This window comes from Crinia signifera, chromosome 1, assembly GCF_055691185.1.
Source record: "Crinia signifera chromosome 1, ASM5569118v1, whole genome shotgun sequence".
Classification (NCBI taxonomy): domain Eukaryota; kingdom Metazoa; phylum Chordata; class Amphibia; order Anura; family Myobatrachidae; genus Crinia; species Crinia signifera.
In genome coordinates, this window is record NC_139217.1 from 326783040 (window position 1) to 326810327 (window position 27288).

The window sequence follows — 27288 nt, forward strand, 5'->3', positions numbered from 1 at the left end:
GAGAATATTTGAGCATTCACATCAGTCCCTGCTCCGTGGAGCTTACAATCTATATTCCCTACCACATGTATACACACACACGATAGTGATCAAGGAATGTACCTCTGAAAAAGCAGACACAGGCTTTCTTATGCCTTGATAAAGTTCCTTATTTACAAAATGTGTTTCATACCTGGTAAATTAATGGCCACAGGGGCAGTTATCTTTTATGTTCAGTCAAAGCAGAACTTTTATGCAGTCAATGTATTCCCTCATTGAACAGATTGTGCTGTTCTAATCAGAACAATAAACTGATATCCACAACTTGGTTTATTCAACACATTAAAAATATATTTTATCACGAGAGAGATTAGGAGACTATTCTTCAAAGTGTCTCATTTATCTGAAAGTGACAAACAAGTCATGCTCTTTTGCATGGCTCATTCATCCAACGCTGAGCTATTTAAGACACTTTATCTATCCCAGGTGAAAGATATAATAACCTCTAATGAAAAGATGCTTTAAGAGAGTTGTTTTTCAATTGGTGACTGGCGCTTGAACAGAAAATAGCCATCCTTTGAGCCATATTTTGGAGTTTAAGCAAATGTGTTTTTTTAAAACACCGGTGGCATGAGAAGATGTACATCATCTACAGGCAATGACATCTATCCGTTATAGAAATAGCAATCGTCCCATTTTACAATGTATAGAAACATAGAATTTGACGGCAGATAAGAACCACTTGGCCCATCTAGTCTGCCCCTTTTTTTAAACATGTTACCTCAAACCATATTTGATCCTTATTTTTTTGTAAGGATATCAATATGCTTATCCCAAGCATGTTTAAATTGTACTACTGTATTTGCGTCTACCACCTCTGTTGGGAGGCTATTCCACTTATCTACTACTCTTTCTGTGAAAAAATTCTTCCTCGCATTTCCCCTGAATCTTCCTCCCTCTAGTTTCAGTGCATGTCCTCGTGTTCTGTTGCTCCTCTTCCTGTGAAGAATGTCTCCCACCTGTACCTTGTTAAAGCCCTTGATATATTTGAAAGTTTCTATCATGTCCCCCCTTTCCCTTCTCTGCTCTAAAGTATACATATTAAGATCTTTTAGTCTTTCCTGGTACGTTTTGTGATGTAGGCCATGCACCATTTTAGTTGCTCTTCTTTGTACAGTCTCTAATGTATTTATATCCTTCTGGAGATATGGCCTCCAGAACTGAACACAATACTCTAGGTGAGGTCGTACCAATGACCTATACAGTGGCATTATTACTTCTTTCTTTCTACTGCTGATACCTCTCCCTATGCAACCAAGCATCTGACTTGCCTTCTTCATTGCTTTGTTACATTGCCTACCTGCTTTTAAATGTATTTTCTTTATAGTCATTGTAAATGAGTACAACTGGAGAACAATTGGTACTTGTTTCCTAGCACGGCCACACCGATTTACATCAGGGTGGTCGTGTCGGAAAAATCGCGTCGATCGCATCGCATGCGATTTGGTCGCATGCGATGCGATCGACGCGACCGACCCGATTTTTTTTCCCTTTATTCTTTATAAAACATTTACATATATTTAGATATGTTTGACATTTAGTTATATGTCGCATATCTCACATAAATTCAATTGCATTCCATGACTTACAAACACTTAACATTTAACACTTAACATTTAACATTCACAGGTCCGTGTTTAGGCTATCTCGGTTTTTAAGCCTTATTTTTAGGGATATTTATAGCAGGGTTCAATAAATTCCTTGGGTCTATTCTTGGCTCCCTCCAAGTGGTATTCCTTCTTTTTCCATATATTTTCCCCATCTTTGCCATTTTTTATTTATATTGCTTTCTTGTGTATCTGATGTTTCCATTTTATATGCGTAGTTTACCTTACTTATTACCAGATTAAGGGTTGGTGCTTGGCTCTGCTTCCAGTTCTGGGCTATTGCTGTTTTTACTGCCATATAAATATGGTTTACTATATATTTATTTTTTACTTCCACTTCTTTATCATAGCTATGTAACAATACCATTTGTGGGGTCAGGTTTATTTTGACTCCTGTTACTTGGCAAATTAGGTGTTCAATTTCATGCCATAGATTTTTTAATCCATTACATGACCAGAACACGTGGAGCAGGTCGCCTCTTTCCTCCATGCACCTCCAACATGTATTCGGTTGTTCAGGGCAAAATTTATTAATTTTTTCTGGCGTTAGATAGACCGCATAAAACAGACCGACCCGATTTTTTGATTGAATCAAATGTGAATTGGGTCCCTGGGACCCGATTTTACATTGGATTCAATGTAAAATATTCCCTAGACCCCCAAAAATTAAAAACGTAAACCCCACCCCACGATAGACGCCAACCCGAAGCGTGGCGAGCGCAGCGAGCCCGCGAGGGGCGGCGGTGCGCGTCCTCCGACCTTTTCATTCCCCTACTATCCACCTCGGCGTGGAGTTGAGAATATATAGTGTGGCGAGCGCAGCGAGCCACCGAGCCCGAAGCATGGCGAGCGCAGCGAGCCCCGCGAGGGGACGCGTATAACTTCACTGCGCTGCGCTCGCCATGCTTCGGGCTCGGTGGCTCGCTGCGCTCGCCACACTATATATTCTCAACTCCACGCCGACGTGGATAGTAGGGGAATGAAAAGGTCGGAGGACGCGCACCGCCGCCCCTTGCGGGCTCGCTGCACTCGCCACGCTTCGGGTTGGCGTCTGTCGTGGGGTGACGACGGGGCCATATATAATGTGAAATGGGTCATATTGTCCCATTTCACATTTTTCACATTTTTTTCAATGTGAGATGGACTTATTCAAGTCCATCTCATCTTGTGCCATTATAATGGCACAAGACCGATGCGATGCTCACGATTTCAATGTTAAAAAATATTTTAACATTGAAGCCTATGGCAAAATCGGGGGCATCGCGTCGGTCGCGTCGGGACCAACGTTAATGGTCCCGACCGACGCGATGCCCCCGATTTTTTATCTTAGCCGGCAAAATGGACCTGATTTCAAAGGAAATCGGGTCCATCGTTGGGATCGTGTACCTTAACTTAAAGGTACACGATCCCAACGATTGTGGCCATGCTAGGAAACAAGTACCGAACAATTTATGGTGATTATGAACAATAGGTTGGGTTTTAGAACTAATTACAGTTTTAAAGGAGAAGTAATACATTATCCTTCATCCCACAAAATCAGCTACAGCCTAATCTGTTGTTTATCGTTATGGATGCAAAATGAATATGTTGTTAGTGGTGGCTGATTCAGAGACGTACCGTACCCCAGTGTCACCACAGTTGCGAATTTGTATGCAAGGGCTGTGCAAAAATATGCAAATGATGCAGCCACTGGGACTTGTATTGAGATGCCCACTGATGGCGTCTCTGAACCGCTTGAAGCATAGAAACATAGAATTTGACAGCAAATAAGAGTCCGTCTATTCTGCCTCTTTTTTTTTTTTTATTCTTTAGGAATAATTTTTTTATTAACTATTTTTGATCCTATGTTCTTTGCAATAATATACATATGCTTATCATAAGCATATTTAAATAGCTCTACTGTCTTACTATCTGCTGGGAGGCTATTCCAATTATGCACTTCCCGTTCTGTGAAATCATTTTGAATTAAATATCCTCTGAACCTACCTCCCTCCAGTTTCAGTGTATGTCCTCGAGTTCTAGTACTTCTCTTTTTCTGCTTGCTTAAAAAGACATGCATCGGCCAAACATCGACCTTCTCAGTGACCCCTGATCGCGCAGCATGGCTGCTTGAAGTAAGAGGCTGTAGTCCTTGTAACTGCAGAGGGGATCACAATTGCAATTTGCCACTCCCCAAAATATCTCCACTGCTTACAAAGATGACATTAGGTCCATCTCTGAATCCCTGTGTTTGTACTTACTGATATTACACACTTATCACACCCCCTGCTGGAATCATTACAGAAATACAGCTAGGCAATCTGTGCATTTATATATTCATGTGCTTCTGCATACTTACAATATCCTTCTAATTTAAAGGCATTTCTTATCCTATACCTTTCTAGAAGCAGCTACTACAGATTTTATGTTTGTTTTTGGACATTTTTATTCTTGAATTCTGCATGTAGTCTGGCTGCACCTCTAAGCTCCTTTGCACATTGGGCCTGGCCCAAAAGCTGCAGGTAGACATGCCCATAATAGTATAACTAGGTAGTTCAACTGCCACAATCTATCAGAGTAGCTGCCTTGCACTCTAGACCATACTTGCCTACTTTTGAAAACTAGTTTCAGGGAGATTATAGTTAATAGTAGAATTTTGCACAGCCACAGCGCACCATTGAGTGGGCATGTCATGCTCCACCCAAAGGGCGTGTCTAGTTCCATATATGGAGAGATTGTGAAAAGATATTGTTAATGTGGCATCTAGAAGCGTGGGTGTGTACTGCTACATTTGAGAGGAATCTTGTAAAATGACATATTCAAATGTAGATGAGCCATAAAGCAGTTAGTAAGAGCTACTATAATTGGTAAAGTGCTGGGAAATGGGCTGATGATTCAGTGTAAATGTATCTGTTTCTCATTCCTTTTTCCCCAAAAAATGTAACAGTGTAATGTGGGCTAGGTGAAATGCGGGAGATTGCTAGACTAATGAGGGAGAGAAGGAGATTGCTGCTGTTTCAGGGAGTCTCCTGCAGAATGCAGAATGGTAGGCAACTATGCTCTAGACCAGGGGTGGGGAACCTTTTTTGTGCCAAGGGCCAATTGTATGGTGGAAAAATCATTTGGGGGGCCAGATGTAAAAAATGTTCTTACAAATTGTCCTGCTGCAGCAGTCCACCGCTCCGGCGGCTGCCGCTGAATAGGACTGACAGTCTCTGGTTGCTGTTGATTAAGAGGAATCTCGCAAGAACTACCGACCTCTCGCAAGAAGTCCCCTGTACTTGACTCCCGGCAAAGCCGCCGGGCGGGTAGGAGGGCCACTCAGACCGGCTACGGGGGCCGCATGCGGCCCCCGGGCCTGAGGTTCCCCACCACTGCTCTAGACTGTAGCCTGACTAGCCTAATGGCTGTGAAGATTCTAATTGGTCTGTCCTGAGTTTTAAAGGCCCATGAGAGAATGTGGCCTAAATATAATCACACGAGACAGCACATCGGATCAAATCAGATGTCAAACACATCCGATTGGCCACTTATCACAGGATCTCTCGGCCCGATCTGACCAAATCGGGTGAAAAGTAGCTAAATTGGACAAGTGTATGGCAGCTTTAATGTTTACCTTGCCCGTATCTATTATTGGTAACAATCACGGTAGCTGGCTCTGGCTTTATACAAAAGTAAGTGTCCAGTTAGTAGTTGGATATCATAGTGCCTTGGATATCATAGTGCCTTAACCCTTTAATTGCCAAGTAAATATGTCAAAATAGGTGTGAAAATTGCTAAGCAAATATTTGTATCCATCATAACGACCTGTAATGTGTACATTATATAGGAAATATCTCACAGAGATTTTGGCACTCAAAGGGTTACACTTAATTAGTCATATATATAAAAGTTTACTTTACATTTTTATTTATGCACCCCAAAAGTTCCAGAAGGGCCAGATATGCCAAGCTGCTTATCTATATCTTCTTAAGAGCAGTTTACAAAAAAGTATTTTTGGTACTTATATGTTAGTTGGGCGCCCACTATAGTTATTATGCTCATACCCCCACTATTCATGTCGGCATGGAGTTGATTTTATATACAGATGCGGCAGGTCCCATCTGTGCAGGGGATAGCGATGGCGATGCCAGCCGCCATCCCCCCGCCAGCGCCATATCTATAGCGAGAAGGAGAGGCGCGCGTCCCCTTCCGACGGCGCTTCCAGCGCTTCACCCGGGTCACTGCCACCTGCCCGCACCCCCCCTAACCCTGTCCGTCTCCCTGAAGCGGAGATGGACAGGGTTCCCGTCACCCCGCCGACGGAGATTGAGACGCGTGTGCGCGTGAGACGCACGCGCGTCTCAGTCAGATGGTGAGCCAGGCTGCTGGTGGATCGCCAGCGGTGACGTTCTGGCGATCCACCAGCAAAGAAGAGGCCTGCCCATCTGTAGTGTGGCGAGCACAGCGAGCATAGCGAGCCCTTCGAGGGGACGCGGAAAACTAAGGAAATAGCTTAGTGGACGCCCAATTAACATATAAGTACCGGATTCCCTGAGTTACACCTCTTTAGCACTTTTAGATAAACCCAGAAGTTACAAGCCTGCATGTACCCTACACATACTCAAGGGTGCTTGTACCTCTGCGACTGAAGTAATTATACCCTTACCATAGATGACATGACTAGCTCCACAGTCACTGCTCCTGGACTAGGCCGCAGCTCACATACAAAGTAACTGCTAATCCCGGAATCATTGGCCATATGGTCTCTATGATAATGTGACATCAACACGCTGGACAGTATGAACTACATGGGTTGCGCCAATTCTTGTCAAGGGATTGGCATCAAGTGGGACACTCTAACCTGCTGGGCCCCCAGAAATACATGACATCCCCCCCCCCCCCCCAAACATACACACAAACACACCTATTTGTAGCCCGGGGTGGATCTGTTTGGACAGGAGGCATATTTCAGGACCCATAACAGTAGAAACTTAGATTACCAGTCTGACTGCATACTTATTTCCTCCAATTTGCAATCACAGCTGACACTTTTATCAGCTTTGTAAATATGCTTTATTATTAATTATCACATTGTGGGGTGTTCTTGTGAAAAAGAACACTTTTAATGTGTGGCTTATACAGGACAATGGGGCAGATGTATTAAGCCTGGCAAACAGATAAAGTGAAGATAATGTGGAAGGAGATAAAGCACCAGCCAATCAGCCCCCAACTGTCAAATTTCAAACACAGCTGATTGGCTGGTGCTCCTTCCACATTATCTCCACTTTATCTCTGATTTATCTCTTCACCAGGCATAATACATCTGCCCCTATGTTTTTTTTATCTGGATTAAGCATAGGGTGGTTTATAAAAATGTTAAAATGAAGCCCAATGATTTGCAGCATTCTGGGCAAACATAATCAAAAGCAGAGTTTAAGCCATACAAACATTGCTGCATAGAAAGTCACCATGCCACAAGTCAGTGCCAGCCAAATCATGAGATGTTCCAATCTATAGGGGAGGCAGACAGACAGACAGACAGGGTGGACATACAGTGGAGAGACAGCAAGCAAGCAGCACAGAGTGGTGTTAAGATGAGAGCTGGAAGGATTAATTAAAGAAATAAGTTTGAAGAGCTTGTTAACAGCTTTGCTTGGAGGGAGGTGGAGAGACAGAAAAGGAGCTGGAGAGAGTTCTAGTGGCGGGGAGCAGCATAGTGGGAGTAGAAACATGTTATCAGTTAGGGTGTAAAAAGCAGCAATGATTGGCAGAGCAAACTGTTGGGAGAATGGAGCAGGGCTGGATTATGGGGCACACAGTTAGGGTGTAAAAAAGGCATAAAAGCCCCTCACCCCCTTGTATGCATCAATATTCCTGAATGGATACAATTATAACTGTGACTGTGGTGTTCATTTCCAACTGCTTACATATTACCATGAAAAAATAATTATTTGGGGAAAGGTTGCATATGGGTACATGTGACGATTATTAATGTGTACTGCTTAGTCACTGCACTGTTGCCAGCATTAAATCTAGTGTAATTACACTAGATTGTAATGTGTGGGTGGGATGGTCATTGCCGTCAGCATTGCAGGCATTCTGTACTATGCTGCAACAGTGTTGGTATGAGGCAGAGAGGTGGCGTGACAGCATATATGTGGGCTGGGCTTCATTTTAATTGGTTGGTCCCTAACAACATAATTGCCCTGGTACCCCATTAAGTTATAAGCCAACCCTGGTATGGAAGGTGATGAGAATGGAGATGTAGGAGGGAGTTTGGGTGTGGGGAGTTTGGGTGTGGGCTTTACAGGTCAGTGTGAGGCAGTGTATGGCAGAAAGAAGAGGCAGCGGCAGTATGGCTGGAAAGAAAGATTAACCAAGCTGCGGCAATGGGGATGTATTGAAGGATAGAGAGGTCGGGGTCAAGAAGGCCAGAAAAGTGGAGGTTGTAATACACTAGCTGAGAGATGACCAGCGAGTGAAAAAGGGTTTCTGTGCCTTAGAGTCAGAAATAATCAGATACTGGGGACACTGGGGGCATGTTAAATTTTAGAAAGCATTGGTACATCAGCAGCTGAAATTCATTGACATCTTGTCCAGGTGTGCAGTGATAACATCATGTCATGGAAAGCCGTTGGGGTTTGGTGCACTGCCTTCTATAACGGCAGGACAGACATTCAAGATGAGCAGTGATCTGGCCAGCCAGGCACTTCCCCCACAGGAAGAATGACTTACATGAGGCAGATTCTAATGACCTGGAGGGGAAGCAGTGATCTATCTGCTCTGGCCTGGCGGGAAATTACAATTAAATCGAGAAAATGACACACGTGTGTGGTCTTGTTACCTCATATATAGAACCACCATTGTTATTATGGTGACTGAAGCACACAATGGTCCATGAGGACTGTTCTGCGTGAATTTGAATGAACATGAACATGTCCATAAAATGTCAGTACATGCAGACAGACTTCAATCTATTAATATCTTGTGTTTCTATCTTTTGCCTCAATGTTTCATTCGTAAGTGAAAAACATTTAAAATATAAAATCCCTAGTGATCTTGATTTATTATTGTGTCTGTTTTGTTTGTCAAAAAAGTAAAGAAATTACAAAATACAGACTAAAATCATGTTATCAGTTCTAGCTATGACATCACAACAGAGTATACAGGAAGCTGTATCTATAATTTGCTATTTTGTTTACAAAAGGTTACTTTTTGTCAAAAAGTATAAATGTACACATTCTATATAAACACTTTAAATTCTATGAATCCCAACATTGAATCCTTCATCAAAACATTGAGTAAAGCCTTCTGTGTGGCATAGATATATATCAGTGGAAGATTTTAATTCTCCCGGAATTTCACCCCAGGAGTCTCGGAGCTCCTGATTATGACATCAAACATTTACCTGTGACTACTTAGATTCTGTACACAGCTAGAATACTGTCATTATGGAAACCATTGATCTTCACTCTAAATGTATTGATTGCAGGATAAACCTGAGAAGCAGTTGTTCTATTTCAGTTATGTCTTGCTTTCAGTGAGTTTGGAGAAATTAAAAATAAGACTTCTGCTCTTGGCCATAAGTGCAGCAGCTCGTAAAACCATTTTGCAGTCATGGATACTTCCTAATCCACACTCCATAACTCTTTTTAAAGGGACATTGCATAAGATATTTCAAATGCATTGGTTGGTAGATAAAGGAAAAGCTATATTGACACTCTGTAGGCAGTTTTCCCAATAGGAATCAGAAGTTCCCTAAAGAATACAGAATGGAACAGCACTAGGCTGTATCTAGGGGATCCTACTATAGTGTTTCACCCAACATTTTCTGAAATACTGTGCTGATTTGGACTCTAGACCCCGCCTTTTTGTTAATTATATGCAGACTTAGAGGGTGAATAACGTTGGCTCAGTAAGCAGCATACATTCGCTGCTTACCAAGCATTTAGACGCCGTCCACTGGGCGAGCATACACACAGTGGTGCACGCAGGGGGGTTTCTGAGTACCCAGAATCACCCCCAGGAGTCTAAGGGCCCTAGGCTAAAAGCTAAGGGTCCCCTATTTCCATGGGTACAAGAATTTAAAAAATCGGCCCTTGGAAACCGGAGATATCTGACTTCAAAGCAGTGGACCCCATCCAAGCCTGTTAATTGCTCTTCCCAGTCAGATATTTCAGGTTCTCTCTGACTTAGAGTTTTTCTGGTATATTCCAAAAGCTGGGATTTTTCCCACTTTGATAGACACTAATAGCTTGTCTCTAATGTTCCCAGAACCAGAGATATCATCCAGCAGCTGGTTACTGCTCCAGCTCCACACACCTGGTATGTAGATTGCTCTGCCTCCTGAACTCTGATTCCCCAGTCCCCAATACCATTTGGTAGGTAGGATTCTCTAGTTTTTAATTCCATTAAAATCTAAGAAATCTAGTTCCGGGAACTGGAGATATCTGCAGTCAAGCAAGCTGTCCTCCCACCAGAAAATTATGAGTAATAAGCCCACTCCACTATACACCCCTCCTCTGCGTATTAAACATCCTCTACCGCCCTGGAAGTTATGTATCCGGGACCCTTCATTCAGCCCAATGCCCCCTTCTCCCACCTCATCTCCCACCATCTGTGCAGTAAAGGGGTAATTAGTGGAATTACTGATCCAGGCCCAACATGCTGAGCGGTTGATATAATACCCCCTACCACCCCCGGGACATCAAAGCTTCCGCTCATAGCACCCCCACCCCTACCGCTGGAGGATCGGTAGGGGCCCCAAAACATTGCTATGCCCAGGGGTCTACACTGCTATTGATGCCCCTGTATGTGTATATATGTATGTATCTATATATATATGTGTGTGTATGTATATATATATATATATGTGTATATATATATATATATATATATATATATATATATATATATATATATATAGTTCCAAGGTGAGACCGCACTCACACTTCAAATCATTAGCATCGTGGGGTGCCGGACAAGAAGTGCGTGCTCAGTGTATAACTTCTATCATAATCCAGGATGTATCCACCACTTTTAGTGGGAATGTCAGGCACTCGCCTTTTATAACAGAAAAAGACAGTGTTATAAAATCCAAAATTGAGGCTTTATTGCATCCAATTGTATAAATTCATAAGGATTGGTTTAAGAATCCATATGTGCCCCATATGCAGATTCTTTAGCTGTGACCAACGTGCAGCTAATGTTCCTAACTGATTTGGAGGAAAAACATTTTTGTGTAATTAGAATCGGTACTTGTGTATTATCACGGCGACCATCGCATCCCATACCATAAGGCATGCGATGGTATGCGATATCGCGCGATGTTCTACAATGTCATACAATTTTAAAATTGTATGGCATTGTATATGGCATACAATGCCATACAATGCGATGGGGTGCGATTATAAGTTGTATAAGCACCCTAATAGTGCTTACAATGTTAAATGCACCCCCACGCCACCCCCCACTATAAACGTGAACCCGAAGCGTGGCGAGTGCAGCGAGCCCGCGAGGGGCGGCGGTACGCGTCCTATGACATTTTCATTCCCCCACTATCCACGTCAGCGTGGAGTTGATTTCATAAACTGTGGCGAGCGCAGCGAGCCACCGAGCCCCAAGCTTGGCGAGCGCACGCGCAGAACTTCACAGGTATACGCGTCCGCTCACCACGCTTCGGGCTCGGTGGCTCGCTGCGCTCGCCACACTTTATAAAATCAACTCCACGCCGACGTGGATAGTGGGGGTATGAAAAGGTCATAGGACACGTACCGCCACCCCTCGCGGGCTCGCTGCGCTCGCCGTGCTTCGGGTTCACGTTTATACTTGGGGGGTGGCGTGGGGGTGCATTTAATATTGTAAGCACCCATTAGGGTGCTTAAAAGCACCCATTAGGGTGCTTATACAATTTAACATCGTATATGGGGCAAAATCGCATAGCATCGCATGCCATCGGGGGTATGGCATGCGATGCGATCAAAAATCGGGCAACTAATTATCTTGGGTGCCATGCTAGTACACAAGTACCTTAGAATCTATTGAAAGGCTGCTATGCATATGGCTACCTTAGACTGAATTATAGAAACATTTTTTTTAAATACTCCTCTTACTTACTACAGATTACAAAATATTGAAGGTCTTCCCACTCAAAGGGGTACATTTACTAAGATGGGAGATCTATTAAGTACAATCTTCAATTGAATTCCCATCTTAGTAAATTTACCTAATTGGTTTTCTACTTTCCAAATCATTGTGCAAAATGATCCTAAATGACATTACAGTCTTAGACATGGAGACTTTAGATAGAGTAATGTAAGCAGAAAATACTCACCCTCCCAATCAGGACAGGCTCTGGCCCCGCATACTCTTCTATTACAAAGAATTGGTTCCAGACCCAACTACGTTTGGACCGGGGTGGGGGCCCAGGGCCCTGAGGAGGTGAAGATGGGGATCCAGTATCCCCGCTGATCCCATGAGACAATTCCTCCATGACAGGGGCAGGGGAGGAACAGCCCAAAAGTAGTAGAGAAAGTAGAGGGCACAAATGGATGGTAGGCATTGGGAGGATGGAGACCCCGATATAACAAAATGGGGCCAGGAACAAAGGTCACAAAAGGCCGTGATTTGGTTTCTGCAAGTCAGAGTCTTCCATGTAGCAAAGTCTTGGAGATGGGGTTGCACCTTAACCCATGAGACTTGGAACTGACAAAAATAAAAAGAGGGAGAGAAAGACAAGGAATTACAAAATAGGATGTGTTACGTTTTACGCATCTAATTACCCAGGTAAACCTTCTACACTCCCACATTTATTTATATTCTCGCAGTTGGACAACTGCAATGCATTCTACCTGGGTCACCCAGAAAAACAATGCTCTGTTTGTAGATGGTACACATTGCAGCAGTCATGCTGTTTCCTGTTCCCTCCACATACCATCAGTGAGTACATTTACTAAAGGTAATTGTCTATTTTTGTCTATGGAAAATAGTCCCTTTATAATTTTAATTGGTTTGAGAGTGATAGAAATGGACCTTAGTAAAAATCCCCCGTCTTCTCTGTTGTCTTCTCTGACTGCCTGTGGTGATTGTGTTTCAAGATTGACTTGTTGACATTCAAAGCCAAGTGTAAAGCCCTACATAATCCTAGACTCTTAAAGCAGCTACTGATTCCCTATACTGCCCCTTGTCCATTGCAATATACCGACGAAGGACTGTGAACAGTTAATACTGTTCATGGGGTTGGAGCTTTTAGCTTTGTGGGTCTTTACCTTTGGAACTGCACAGTCTGAGAGACAAATGTTCAAACACAGATTAAAGACTTACCTGTTTATGCAAGCATTTCATTAATGCCCCAAACTTTCATAAAAGCTGCACTCCCTAATGATTTTATTTATTTACTATGTTTTTTTAATATGCAAATCTATTGATTGATGATTATTATTATTATTAATAATATTAATAATAAGCATAGACTTCAGAGCCAAAAGGCCTACTGAGGGGAAAAATCGGATTGGTTGGGTTCCCAAAATGCTTAAGGTGAATGGGTTGAAACTTGGAAGACCTCGGTGGGTTTCCCTCTGTTTTTCGGCTCGGGTGCCCCAACTTCCCCAGGGTTGGCCAAAACGTCCCCCTGGGAGTCAAGGACCTCAGTTTTCCCCAAAAGGAGAGAGCCTTGTCATGTAGAAGTAGGGCAATCCATTAGGGTCAGCCTACAGTCCATAAAAAACATGACACACTACAAGAAACATAGGGGGTTATTCTAGTTGAATCTCTCCCCTTGGCGTTCGCACAGGGGAGCGATATTTAGAAACTGCGCATGTGCATAAATTGCTATGTGCATGTACAGCCTCTTTGTGTGAGGGCACAGCCAAATGATTATTCACTCGTGCGGGCGCTGGGGAAGGTTTAGATGACCAACCAGAATCATCCCCATAAAATGTGAAAAGTGACAAACCTTGAGAAAAGAAATGAAATAAATGAAATAAAGCCCCAGCAGTGACTGAAAATACCTGAAATGTTAAAGGTTTCTTTCCTTATACTTACACAGGGGTTAAAGTGTGTGTGTGTGTGTGTGTGTGTTGGGGGTTCTGTCACCTGTAATGGTGAGGTGGAACTAGTTCAACCTTTTTCTTGGCCCTGCACAGTAATTCTAACAGAAAAGCATTACAGTTTGCAGGGGGTCCCCAAAACCCTACCACTGGCCCTGGCTTTGCATAATGGGGGTTGAGAGTGGGGGGAATTAGGTGGCAGAGGGAAATGAGTTCCACCACCTCTCCAGCACCACTTTAAGCCCTGCTTAAAAAATATATTTTAAATTCCGAAATCAATCCCTATAAAGTGATAAATGTTATTCAGCGCTGGCTTCCACTGACATGTAATATAATGGCCCAGGTGCAGAGCAGCAGCAGATGCCTCTGTGTATGTGTGCTGTCATCACTTTGTCACCCTGTTTTGCAGCACAGAATATACTGCCGCTTTATAAAGTGATAATTAAAACTGTCTTTATTACAAAGTATTACACAAGGAAATAACAGTCGTAGACAAGTTAAGATACGGTAGATAGGTTAAGTTGAGTATAAGCAGGAGGCCCTATGGATGGCGCACAAGCAGCACCGTGTGTGTAAAGTTTATATCTTATAGTAGCTGCATATTATCTACTGCAAATAGAAAAACAATCACAAAAAAAAGAAATCCATGCAAGTAAATACATTTATTGCTGAAATCCCCTATTACATATGTTCCCTCTTGCGCACTTGTGCCATAACCCCACCACCACCACCACCACCCCAACCCCACACACACACACACCGCATTTCTTTATCCTTCTCCTATTTCCCTGCTGGCCTGATATTCCACGAGTACAGGTTCTAACTATTCTTATACCTCTGCCTTTTCCCATAGGCACTAAAAGATTGTGTTCTCTTTCTGACTCCCATCCGCTAGCACATGCATTCCCATCATTTCCCTCTCTGTTCTTCACCCCATTGCGCCCCCCGCCACCCCCTTATCTTGAAGTTATTTCCCCTGTTTGGATTTTGCTGCGTACAAATTGTACCATCTGTCTCTCCTCTCCACTTCTCCTTCCCTTTCTCCTCTGGCTTCTCCTCTCTCCCTCTGTCTCTTTGTATGCCCGTCATGTTCAACACTTTACGCTTTACTGCAATAAGAAGAGGATAAGAAATCATAGGGAGAGCTGAGAGAGGAAAAAGGGGGTAGCAAGAGGGATAGATAAAGAGACGAGCAATGAAAAACAATAGACAGAACAGAGCAAATGGGTGAGAGGAAGATTAAAACAAAGCATTAAATGTTAGTGACAAAGAACACACATGAAACATAGAAAGGATGTTATGGAGGACAGCAGCTTGCCTGGACACAATTTGTGTCACTGCAGAAGTTCTGTGGCTCTGAGGGACACACATGACCATCTGGAGAGACATCTCACTGATGGCAACACATCTCCTGTAGTATTTCATTAGGGACGTCAGCAGGTGGCCAGAATTTAAACAAGTCACAGTATTCATCATTGCTTGCCTTGTCTAGAGGTTCCGTGTGTTTCACTGTGTGTGTGTGTGTATGTATATATATATATATATATATATATATATTTATATTTCATCTGTTTCACAATGACATACAAGTGCTGTTCTATCTGAATCTTAATCCTGCCGCCAGCCGCTGTCTGTGCTTTAATGCCACCCCCCTGCTATCTCCATTCCATTAGATTATTGTATGGGGGAATGCTGGGTATTAACGTCCACATATAAATTAGGATTTGTCCGTAGGTCTGTATCTGTGCATCAGAAAAAAGAAACTGTTAAATATACGTGTCATGTGAGCTGTCTGCCAGGGAGTGCGTACAGAATGTGCTATGTGGCACTCGGCTAGTCATACCATTGTTTCTGCTCCCTAAACTCTTTATAGGAGCCCATTTCTGCTCAGTAAAACTCTGTTATTGCCTTACATAACTGCTGCCTGATAAAACCATGTGGTGCACTTGATCCCATTTTTCAATTAAATCTTACAACACTTCTTTTTACAATGCATTATATTGGCCTAAACCGTTTTCCTGCAGCTTTTCCATTACTTATTATATTGCTCCGCCATCAACATTACCTCTCCCTGTAGCTTCCCTTTTGCTCCACAAAACTACTCCACATAAATTCCCTAATTGCTCCATAATTACACCCTATAATTGCATTCATTACCCTGTTTAACCTTACTTCACAATAGATGTGTTGCATAACTTCTATTTGTATTAATATCTGTTCCCTTTGAGTCAAAGCCCATCTGTTTTGTAATACTTCCATTCCCTATAATGATTGCAATATCCATTGTTTATAATGGATGTCACCCCCTTGAACAGGCTCACACATAACTCCACAGAATGGTTACTGGAACTCCTAGGTCGCCTCCTGTGGCATAAAGTGACTGTAACTCCACCCACTGCTCCTAGTGGGTGCTGTTGCTCTGTGTGTGCATGAGAACCCGGGGTATCATGCAGACAGCTGGGAAACAACTGTGACACTTCTATGCATATTAAATGCATTCCAGGATTATCATATATTTGTATAATCTCATTATCCCTGCATGAATGCAATGCACATAATGCACCCTGCGTCTGTGTGCTATGTCAGTAGTATCAGGGTCTGTACACAAGTACCCACACAAAGACACTCACATCATATATGAATAACATCAAATCATACAAATGAACACACCTGCGGAGAGGCACTACCCCTTACGGAGATGAGTGCATGAACATATGGTGTCCGTGATACACATAATAACAGATAACACTTATTACATGGAAGCAGAAGTTTCAACGCACCGTATAACTCCAGACGCTGAGACAGAACGCTGCAAAGACAGGTCAAGATGGGAGAGAGACCTCTGCAGAGCCCGATCCAGATGTGTGTGTGTGAGGGACCACTGAACAGATGGATGTAAATATATGAGAGACCGCCAAAGAGACTGCTCCAGTTGTGAGGCAGACTCCTGCAGAGAGTTCCAGATGTGAGAAGACAAGACTGCTGCAGAGACAGCTCCAAATCTACGAGAGCTTGCTGCAGAGACCATGTGATATAAATGAACAGACAGTATTACAGATAGTTAGTGGCAGACAGTGTTAGAGAGAGGATGACACACACAGGAGGATGAGGGTGAGAGTGTCAGTGAGTGGGGGAGAGAAAGATAGAGAAATGGGGAGTAAGATTGAGACAAGCAGATACAGGTTCCTGCAGATGCTGCTCTGGTTTTAGTGCGAGTCATGCTGAGAATACGAGTTGACATGCACCCCCCTCCCCAAAAAAAATCCTCTGCACTCCCCCCTCCTCCTCACTCTCTCTTCTTTTTATCTCTCCTCCTCTTTCTTCCTCTTTCTCCTTTTCTTTAATACAAGAGGACACAAAGAACAGAGAGAGACAGAGACAAAGTGACAGCGAGAAAGCAGAGGGACAAGGAGTGAGATAAACATAGAGCTCAGACTGCCCAGACAAAACAGAAAGCCATCGCTAGATAGGGAGGTGAATGGAGCAATAGTTACTGCACACGGACAGCAGAACAATGATAGATTGCTGGAGGGATAGTGGAATTAGTGAATGGGCATCTGACATGACTTGTTTTGGATGGACTGTGAATCTGTGTCCCTCGGGTTCCTGCTAAATGCAAAAAAACAAATAGAGGTCCCACAGTCACGTCAGAAAAATATACAGAAAATAAGAGTTCAAATTAGAGAATGGGGGCTAATACGTAGGGGACAAGGAGCGGAGAGGAGAATAAATAGAGCATTATGAATGCATAGGGATGATAGACGATAAGAAAAAGGGGTGTGATGATTTAGATACCAGGGAAGAGGGACTAGATCCTTCTTAGCGATGAGTGCCCTCTGTATTATACCAACAAAATCCAGTGTTTAATTACACATTAGCCCTTATAAGTCTTGCCCGAAAACGAGCTGACTTGTGGCAATACTGCTCCATAAGGGCTGTAAGTGTAAGGTGGATGCAGCAGAATGGCAGAAGACCCCAACTTGTGTGAACCAAATGAGGCATTTCTACATGCATGAGTCTGTAGACTGTCATCCGCTCACTGTAGTGTGTACTCTTCGTGCCCACTGACACTTACTGGCCTTGCAATAAAGAAGATGCCAGTCTTGTCACTGGAGTCTGTTATCTTTGTTACTTCAAGGCCATTGAGGCTGTGGTGAATGTGGAAACATATGAAAATGGAAGATTCTATTCAGATTTGCTGAATAAAGAAACCAATTTATACGTCAAAGAAGTCATATTCACTATATTACATCCCCAATGCTAATCAGCGCAGGAGAAATGCCCCAGAGGTTCACAATAACCAGCTTCACCCCAGCCAGAGGCTGCTAGATCAGCACTGGAAACCAGTGGGGCATGTCTCAGTCCCTCTGGGTTACAGGAGCCAGGGTAATGAACTACTTTGGTCCACTTGGCTACCAGCAGGGCCGGCGCCACCACTAGGCAGCCTCAGGCATTTGCCTAGGGCGCCGGCCGCTGGAGGGCGGCAGTTTGGAGCTGGTCCCCCCGTGCCGCATCACCCAGCAAGCCGCCCCTCCCTGGGGAGCGTTGCGTTGCTGCGACCCGCATCATTCCCCTGCCAGCACAGACACCCACTCCCACGGCGCCAGACACCCCCTCCCCTCCCTGGGGAGAGTCGCGGTGGCCAGCGCCGCATCGCTCGGCAACACCCACCCCTCCTGGAACAGGCTGGACACCCCACCTCCCCTCCCCTCCCTGGGGAGAGTCCCGGCGGCCAGCACCGCATCACTGGACCCGGAAGGCAGCCCCCCTGGAGCGGGTAAGTAATTGAGTGCCGGGGCGCAACCCCTCCACGCCTGGGGCGCTCTGGTGCCTAGCACCGGCCCTGGATACCAGAGATATCCCAGTATCAAGGACAGGGACCTTCAATTGAAGACTACACAAAAATCTCATCCTCCACAATTATTATTATTTATATCAACAGGTTTTCTTGAGGCAATGCATTGTAACAATATAAGAAAATATAAGAATTATTCTCCTCAGGATATCCCCCACACAGTACTATTTATGGAAAGGGAGTATTAGAACATGAAATGCTAATATTATTATTTTTAGGTACAGTAAATTATATGATAATATGGATTTCAGTGTATCATTCCATGGAAAATGATATTACAATATAATAACTGCACTCAGTACTGTATAATGTCAGATGTAAGCACAGGCGTTTCTAATGGTGTGTACACAGGGTAGATATGCCTTGCTATGAGAGTCCCGATATGATCAGATCGTATCTGGACTCACATCGCACGGCATGCATGCAGTGGCACAATTTTGGCTATATAGTGCAGATCTGAACTATATAGTTAATGCAGCCAAGACTACCTGACTAGCGATACGTGAACGCGCATCGGGATCGCAAGCAGATCGTAAGGGTTAAAACCCTTGCTATCTGCTTGTGATCTGCATGCGATGTCGACACGATGTTGATTATATCGTCAACATCGGAAGGCATAGCTTACCGTGTGTACCACTATAAGTGTGAGTGTCGTAGTTCAAGAACATTTCTTGGTAATGTAAGCCAATTTAGCCAATTTTGACCAAACTAGGATACTTTTATTCCAATTATAATAATAACTTATCCAATCAAGAACAGATTCAAAAGCACTTGAATGAAAAAGGATTACGAGTCATCAGCCAATCAAATTTGTAGCGATAACTTGTAGGCAAATCCACCAGATCAACCAACAACCAGTTTCGAAAATGAAATATAAAAAAAAAATTGTAAAATGGACTGAGCTGTGAAATGGTATAGTCATGAGGGCATACTGTACAGGGGACACCAGTTCCATTAAGACTTAATAAAGTATACTTACAAGACAGACTTTAACTAGGGACATTAGCACAACTAAAGACCCCCTGGCAGAGCACAATTTCAGCTGGGGTCACATTACTACCTCGTTAATATTAATCAGAAGATGTCTATCGGCTATGTGTCAGAGTTTCCACAGAGATAGACTGTGCTGGAATATGGATCTAAATATCCCTTTAATTTTTACAAATAAACAAGCATATACTGTAAATCTGTAATGGTGTGTACACATGGGGGCGATATGCTGTGCTATGCGAGTCCCGATGCGATCAGATCGTATCGGGACTCCCATCGCACGGCATGCTGCAGAGGCACAATTTAGACTATATAGTGCAGATCTGCTTGGCTGCCCTCTCTATCTGGCTGCCGATTTGCGCTCACATGGGAGCGTGCATCGGCAGCGCATCAGGCTCGCTAGCCCTAAAAAAGCATGCGATTTGCATGCGATATGGCTTCCGATGTTCACTATATCGGCAACATCGGAAGCCATATCGGCCCGTGTGTACACACCATTAGACAATAATCACAACATCGACATAAAGAAAAAAGGAAAACAATCAAAAAAAATGTACAAATAAAATATAATAAAAATAATAATAAAAAGTTCACGATATATGTATATATATTTCTGTTAATACTAATCAGTATTAATATCAAAAGAAGCTAACGAATATTCAACGTTTAACACACAATCATCATTACACAATTATGAAGTACATGCAATGCAATTATGTGTACTTTTTTTAAAGAACAAAAAAATCACCATTGACATTAACAAATAAATACAGTGTATTATATTATATATTAATATATCTTTCTTAGAAATGTATTGCAAGGAGAGAATTATAGTAGTGAGGCTGACATGTATAGAAAACTAGAACCTGACATGAAAAGGCTGGCACATATCCACCTCCGATGGTTTGAGTCCTCCTTAGATTAGTAGTGTACAGGTCTGGTGTTAGTGCCAATACTCCACAACTGAACTCTTTGCCTTGTGGATAATTATATGGTCACGGCCCATTATAAAGTGTGAGGTTGTGCTGCTGTAATGGGAAAGAGACTATACTTATCCCTCATTAGCTTCATTCCCGTTACACAGGTCAGTTTGACTCTCTACTTCTACAGGTTGCCTACACAGAAATAAGGAGCTAAAACTAAGTTGTCCTAGCAGTTTCGCCAGAAAAGAGCTAAGACCATTGAACAACCATAATTATACATGTAGGCAGATGAGTGATATTATTTTTTTTAAATATGCATATTTAAAAAATAGTGACCCTTTATGAGAGATTATGGGCTCGTCATCAAGAGTCATCTCATGTAACACTATTGGCTAGAGTAAATGGTAAAGACAGTTATTAGAATACATGATAAAGCCATATCAGTACACACACACAACAATATTAAGAGTACCAGAATTTTAAAGCATAATAAGTACTCGAAGACTCATTCTGTAATTTTCCTCTCAGGCACAAATTCTGGTTCTGACCCAGGATAATGGACACGGTTTCACTAAGTGTTACAGATATTCATGCCACACTTTGGAGTTGGGTAAATCGTCACCTTTCACACTGCTCCCTGTCTATCCTGCCAAATCAATTGGAATCAATAAAAGTGTATAGTGAAGGGCTCATCAAATTGAGTCATAAACAAAGATTATTTTAACATATTCATCATTAAGTTATTTAATATAAATATATCACCACAGGCAGCAAGCAAAGCTAGTCACAATAAATAGCTAGGTGCCCCACAAGACTGAGGCATGCATCAGCCCTGCCTCTCTCGTCCCACCTTCTGTCTGTCCCATTTATCCTTTTCCCCGTCCCTCGGCCAGAGCCATCTTCTGCAGCAGCAGCTCCACAGCGGACTTACTGGCTGCGTCCTGCATGTTACTTCTACACAGCCCGGATGATGACCCCTCTTCTCCCAGCCCGCTGCCAGTGCCTGCCGCTTGTAATAGGTGCTACCCCTAGGCCCATGCCTCACAAGCCTAGTGGCAAATCTGGCCCTGCCAAGTCTTTTGATTCAGATTTGGGGCTGGATGTAATGCGGTGTGAGTCCGGCAGCTGTGCAGGATACCGGCCGAAGTCAGAGGTTTTGTTTTTAAAGAGGCAATCACTTACAGGCATGGATTTCCTTGTAAATGACTGCCTCTTTAAAATAAACCTCTGAGTCCAGCCAGCATCCTATGACTCACACCGCATCACATCTGGCCCTTGGTTTTGAATTCCTTTCAAATTCATAAAAACAGCTAAAATCATGTCATTTGGACCTATTTTTGTTCCTAGTGTTATTATCATCAATAACATTCATTTCCAGTCATATTTAGTCAGCGTTGACAACCTCACAGCTCACAATATAGCTTTCACCACTATTGGTCTGAAAGGCTAAAGACTAAAGGCTGCATCTTGCTGACTGACTAAGCTAAGTGACAGAGCAGCAGCACCACCACCAAACAAGCGGCAGTTTAATAGAATCTAGCACATCTATGAAACAGAGTGGCACAGCAGTGGCAGACAGGATGGCAGGTTATATAAACTACATGACCCATAGAATGTTTCATTAATCAAGCACTACATTAGATGCCCCAGACCAGTACTGGTAAATAGGGGTAGAGAATTGAATACTATTTATGTAGTAGAAGCCATGTAAAGTATGCCATTAATTGAATGACTAATTGATTGATTAATGCTTATATGAACAGATAAGTGGTTATTATAACTAGAAACAAAAAACAGACATGGACCTTGCAACCAGAAGACCATCAACAATGCCCCAGTAAAGTATAATGAAAAGAAAAGTGGTGCATAATGCAATTGTACTTGGGCTCTCGCTCACCTTTATGATGTATGTTAATAAAAGTACAGGGCCGGGTCTACCATTAGGTAGATTTAGACAGCAGCTTAGAGCTCTATGATCTGGGGGTGCCTAGGACAAAGCTATCCTTGTTGTACTTAATACAGGTGGCGGCTGTGAAACTTTTAAAGCACCACCTTCACACTTTCACTTAGGGGGCTGAAAAGTTGGTATTGGTGGCAGTGTGGGATTGGGGGGTGGGGAGTAGATTGAAGAATACACAGTTTAACCACTTAACTGTTCCTTTTTTCCCAAAATACCACACTTAATTTTTTTCGTTTGTTTATAAGTGAAATAGGTAAAGAACATGTATTTAAACTTATCTCAAAATATTTTATACATTTATTCCCTACTACTTGGAAAATAGGGCTTTCAAACAATGAACATAGGTGCATCACCAATGGAACATTGGAATCCATAACAATTATCATGTTGGATTTCCCAGGCTGCTCCTCTGTGCAGACGCCCATCTCTGTTATTGGGCCATGCATTAGCCAGGCAGGATGTGTACAGCCCTAGGTGTAGTAATATATGTCGTGTGTCATATTATCAACATACTCTTACACTCAAGTCAACCTGCTCTGGTCAATTTGTCTTTGAAAATAAAATTGCTAAACAAAGATTCTATTCTGGAATGGATTATTCAGTTTAAGGCAAACAATAATCTTAAATAAGAAAGAAGCAATTTATTCCAGTCAAACCCCTACCATGATAGTGTGCCATTATGTAATACCCCTTTCAACACCACAATCCCAGGTCCAGCCAGGGTCATTGAACAAGGTTTGAAGCCAAGTCACAGCTGCTTGAAACTTGTTTACGCTGCAGGCTGGACCTGACATATTGTCAGGCTTCTCCTCTACTTGGAGATGACATAATAGGGTTTGAATGGGTCCTAGGTTGGATGACTCAGTTATATACACACTAAACGGTAGCCCAGGCCAGTTCCAACCCGGGTAGCAACCTGGATTGGATTGCCAAGTCACTGGACCTTGGTTAACCCTTTCAAATTAAGCCTCAACCCATATTAACCTGGCAATAAAGGCCCATACACACTGGTCAACTTTGAGCTGAAAGCCGCTCAAAATAACCTGTTGGAGTGGCTTTCAGCTTAAAGCCGACCAGTGTGTATGCCCCAATGATGAGCGGTGAGCGCTGCTGTGCGCTCCCGCATCATCGCTGGGAAAGCCTCTCATCTGCTGGTAAACCGGCATTGAGGACGGCTTTGCATAGCTCTGCGCTATGCAACGCCGTCCTCCCCCCTCCATCGGCGCCGAGCAGGGGGAAAGCTGTTCAGTGTGTATGCACTGAGCGTCTTTCCCCGCAGCTGTGATTGACATCATCGCTGTCCATAGACGCTGAACATAGAAGCCCAGTGTGTATGAACCTTAACACAGATTTTGGCTGCATTGTCATGGGGTATTAGTAAGACATACTTGTATAGTACTTTGGTAGAGGCACACATACTCCCTTTTATTTAGATGCAGCTAAATGAATTCAAGTGGCTCTGCCTTGTCAAAGCCTGTTATCTAACCCTAGAATACATACACGTCCTAAACAGAAGCATGCCGTTTTTACTGCATTATTTCAACCAGGAGAGAAATTGGTTATTGTTTCTACTCTGTAAGTTGAAGTACTAATGATTACAAAATAGGTGCATCATTTGATTTAACAAAACAAGGAGAGGAGAAATAGTTAATTTTAACATATCTAAAACTGACAGTTGGTGAAAGCCCAAAATTTCTTTAGCTAAGAATTGAGCAGCAGAAAAGCAAACTTCAAGGGCCTTGGGCTTGTGATTTATGTGTAAGATAGACACCTCAGCAAAAGAATGTCAAAGACAAAGACTCAGGGGCACACGCAGGATTTGCAAGGGGTGTTTCGCTTTATCTACAGTACAATCTATCTATAGAGTACTATATGTTTGTGTATGTGTGTATACATCATTTTAGAAATACAATGAGAGGGTGGTTTTATATATATATATATATATATATATATATATATATATATATATATATATATAAATATAAAATGAAATTGTAATTAAATGTATGAAATATTGATTTTCACTCAGTAAGAAATCCATTGGAGGCTTATTTACTAATCCGTTTTTTTAACATCAAAATGATTGCTGTATACATCCACATAATGATCCTTTTGACAACGTAAGATACGACAGTATCCTTTACAATTTCTGAACACGGGGTTATTCAGAGTTGATTGCAGATGTGCAAATTTGCAATCCATTCCATTATGAAATGACTGCGCATACATACGTATCGTAGAACACATGCGCAAGCCAAAATAGCGACAAAAATATTGAATAGATCTAATTGCAATCCCCTCGCAATTTCACTGACAGGAAATTGGTGTATGGTAGTGGACACCTGCCGTTTTCTGGGAGTGTCTGAAAAAAACAAACGCATGCCCCAGCATTTTAAGGGAGGGTGTGTGACGTCAGCGCTGGCCTCAATCAACCTTTCTCTTCTACAGAGTTGTGGAAGTGTCAGACTTAAGGCCCCCATACACTACACGATTTGGGCCCGATTGAACCCGCCTGCAGCTTCCTGGGTTACATGTGATAAATTGCACATCAAGTGCCAAATCTTATTGAGCTCTTCCGGGGAGCTGCCGAGGGAGCTCAGGGGAAGTCGGCCTAACGTATGGGGTCCCTTACTCACATTTGCACAGACTGGAAAATTCATTTGATGGTTTGGGAATTGTGTATAGATTTGCAGCGGCTAACTACTTGCAGTCATCTGCAACTTAGATGTATATGAGCGATCAGGTCTGGATCAGGCATACAAACTGAAACATTTGGAGATTAAGTAACATAGTCCTGGAATATTGGATTTGGTCTAATAATTGTCCCACATCTTCTAACAAAGAATATTTGTTATTTGTGTGGCCAGTATCAGAATAGCCTCACTGTTGGGCAAGGATATGGGACTGTCCAGTATGCTAATAAGTGCTTCTTCAGGGAAAACATTATCCATGATGATGGGAGTTCTGACACCCAACAGTCAGTGTCAGGTCATGCAAGACACCCTCAGATTTCCTGTTCGCCTGGGCCTGTTTGATAATTCCTGTCAAACCTGACTCTGTCAAACCCGTCAGGAATCTATATGTAAAAGAGTCTTAAGTGATGGAATGCTTGATCATGAATGGTTTTGTGACTCAACCTGAAGTTCTACAATACATCTTGCATGATTTTCACAACTTGTTGGCTGAGTTTGAACTTGGTGGTACAGGTGCGCCTTGATAGGAAGTGTTCAGCTGGAGAGACAGTACATCTCTCTGAGTATTTCTCAAATCATGGAGCGCTATAAACACATCAAAAACATTTCTATAGCATTTATCTAACAAGTGCTCTCTACAACGCTCAGCCCTATCTGCTAGGCCATTGCACTGTTGATACTGAGTACTGCTTGTGATACATTCGCTTGTGAAAGTCTCGAACTCACCACTCATTAACAGCATGTCATTGTCATTAAGTAGCTTGCATTGTATGCCAAGTGCACTAAATTTTCTTTTCATTTTGTTGATGGCTGTGGCACTTGTCAGTTTGGGTAGATAATCTAAAACCAGCTGGTATATAAATCCACAAAGAGATCTTCAGGGGTCACAGGCAGAGTAAACATGCTCAATATCAGAAGCTATAAAGCATTAAAACAGGGAACCTTTAGGCTACCCCATAGTGACCTCACACCTGGGGTGTCCCTGATGGGCCTGCTTAGTATAGAATCCTTGAGGTCACAGGACAGTTCTATGGAGGAAGAAGGTCAGCCATGCACGACAACATTAAACAACCCTTGGCAGAGGTCATCCCTGATTGTGGAATCATAGAGCCCCTCCATGTGCCTGAAGGAGAGCATATCACACTGCTTGACATCCAGGTCAACATCAACTTCATAGAAACCTGAGACCGGGAGTTGAGAATGTGATAAGGCAATCAGAGACATTAATGTAATTTCCACATTTGTACCGCACATTCAAAAATTACCTATTGAGCAGCGATAGATCAAGGAAGCCCAGGAATCTCATGGCATCATGGAGCCCCTCCATGTGCCTGGAGAAGAGGATATCACACTGCATGACTTCCAAGTCAAAATCAGCTACAGGGAAACCTGAGGCCGGGAGGTAAGCATATGATAAGGCATCAGCAACATTGAGGTAATTTCCACATTTTTACACCACATTCAATAGGGAACCTATAGAACTTGAGGATGAAACGTTGAATGTGTGTGGAGGCAGTGTGAATAAAATGGTGATTGATGGTCTGTCTAAACCAGCATTGAAAACCCATAGATGAACTTGAGAAACTTTTGGGAAGCAAAGACCAGAACCAACAGTTCCTTTTTAATCAACACACTTTTCATTGTAAACAGAATTTCCTTCTTCATCATAGTTTTCTAACATGTACACAATGTAAGGGGAGGAGGGGGGTGTGTGTGTAAGAGGCCCCAGCTATGTCACGGGTCCCAAAATTGTTGATAGCAGCCCTGGCCTTGACCTCCCTGTAGGGTTGCAGAAATTTTTAAATATAGTTTGCAATGCCCCCAAAAAGCTGCAGACTAAACATATGTGTGAGGGAAGTCATGTATTACAGAGTTTGTGACCTTAATTAGTTACCAGGGCTTACCTTCTGTATGTTTATGTCACAGATCAGTAGGAGGACCTTATCAAAGGTCCTCTAAAGGTGCATGTTGCATTCTACGGTGGTACGACCTCAAATGATGATTCTATCGCTTTTGTTGAAAAATTCACTCATTAAACAAAATGTTTTTAGGACCATCTGGAATTAGGGGAACTGAAGCTTAAGCTTCATTAGTTTCATAATAGATATGTCCCCTACAAGGGTATCCTATGAAGAGATACCGGTCCCCATGCAATGTTAGAATAATTCAGTAATAGTGTATATGCCATTGGCAATTGGAAGAAGTTGCATCTG

The 27288-nt window shown here is 42.7% G+C and overlaps 1 protein-coding gene across 3 annotated transcripts in view; it reads right to left on the reverse strand.

Annotated features, from left to right (window-relative positions):
• Positions 1–16888, reverse strand: part of CDH24 (cadherin 24) — a 71841-nt gene extending 54953 nt beyond the window's left edge. Inside the window, exons 1-3 of one of the 3 annotated variants that reach the window (XM_083189116.1) lie at positions 16435–16888; positions 14662–14763; positions 11941–12311 (exon numbers count right to left, since the gene is read on the reverse strand). In XM_083189116.1, coding sequence (XP_083045242.1) covers positions 11941–12168 — 228 coding nt within the window. In that variant the 5' untranslated portion in view covers positions 12169–12311; positions 14662–14763; positions 16435–16888. Of the gene's footprint in view, positions 1–11940; positions 12312–14652; positions 14764–16434 lie in introns of all 3 variants that reach the window. The other 2 variants (XM_083189126.1, XM_083189107.1) reach the window with 2 other exon arrangements.
• Positions 16889–27288: the final 10400 nt, after the last annotated feature.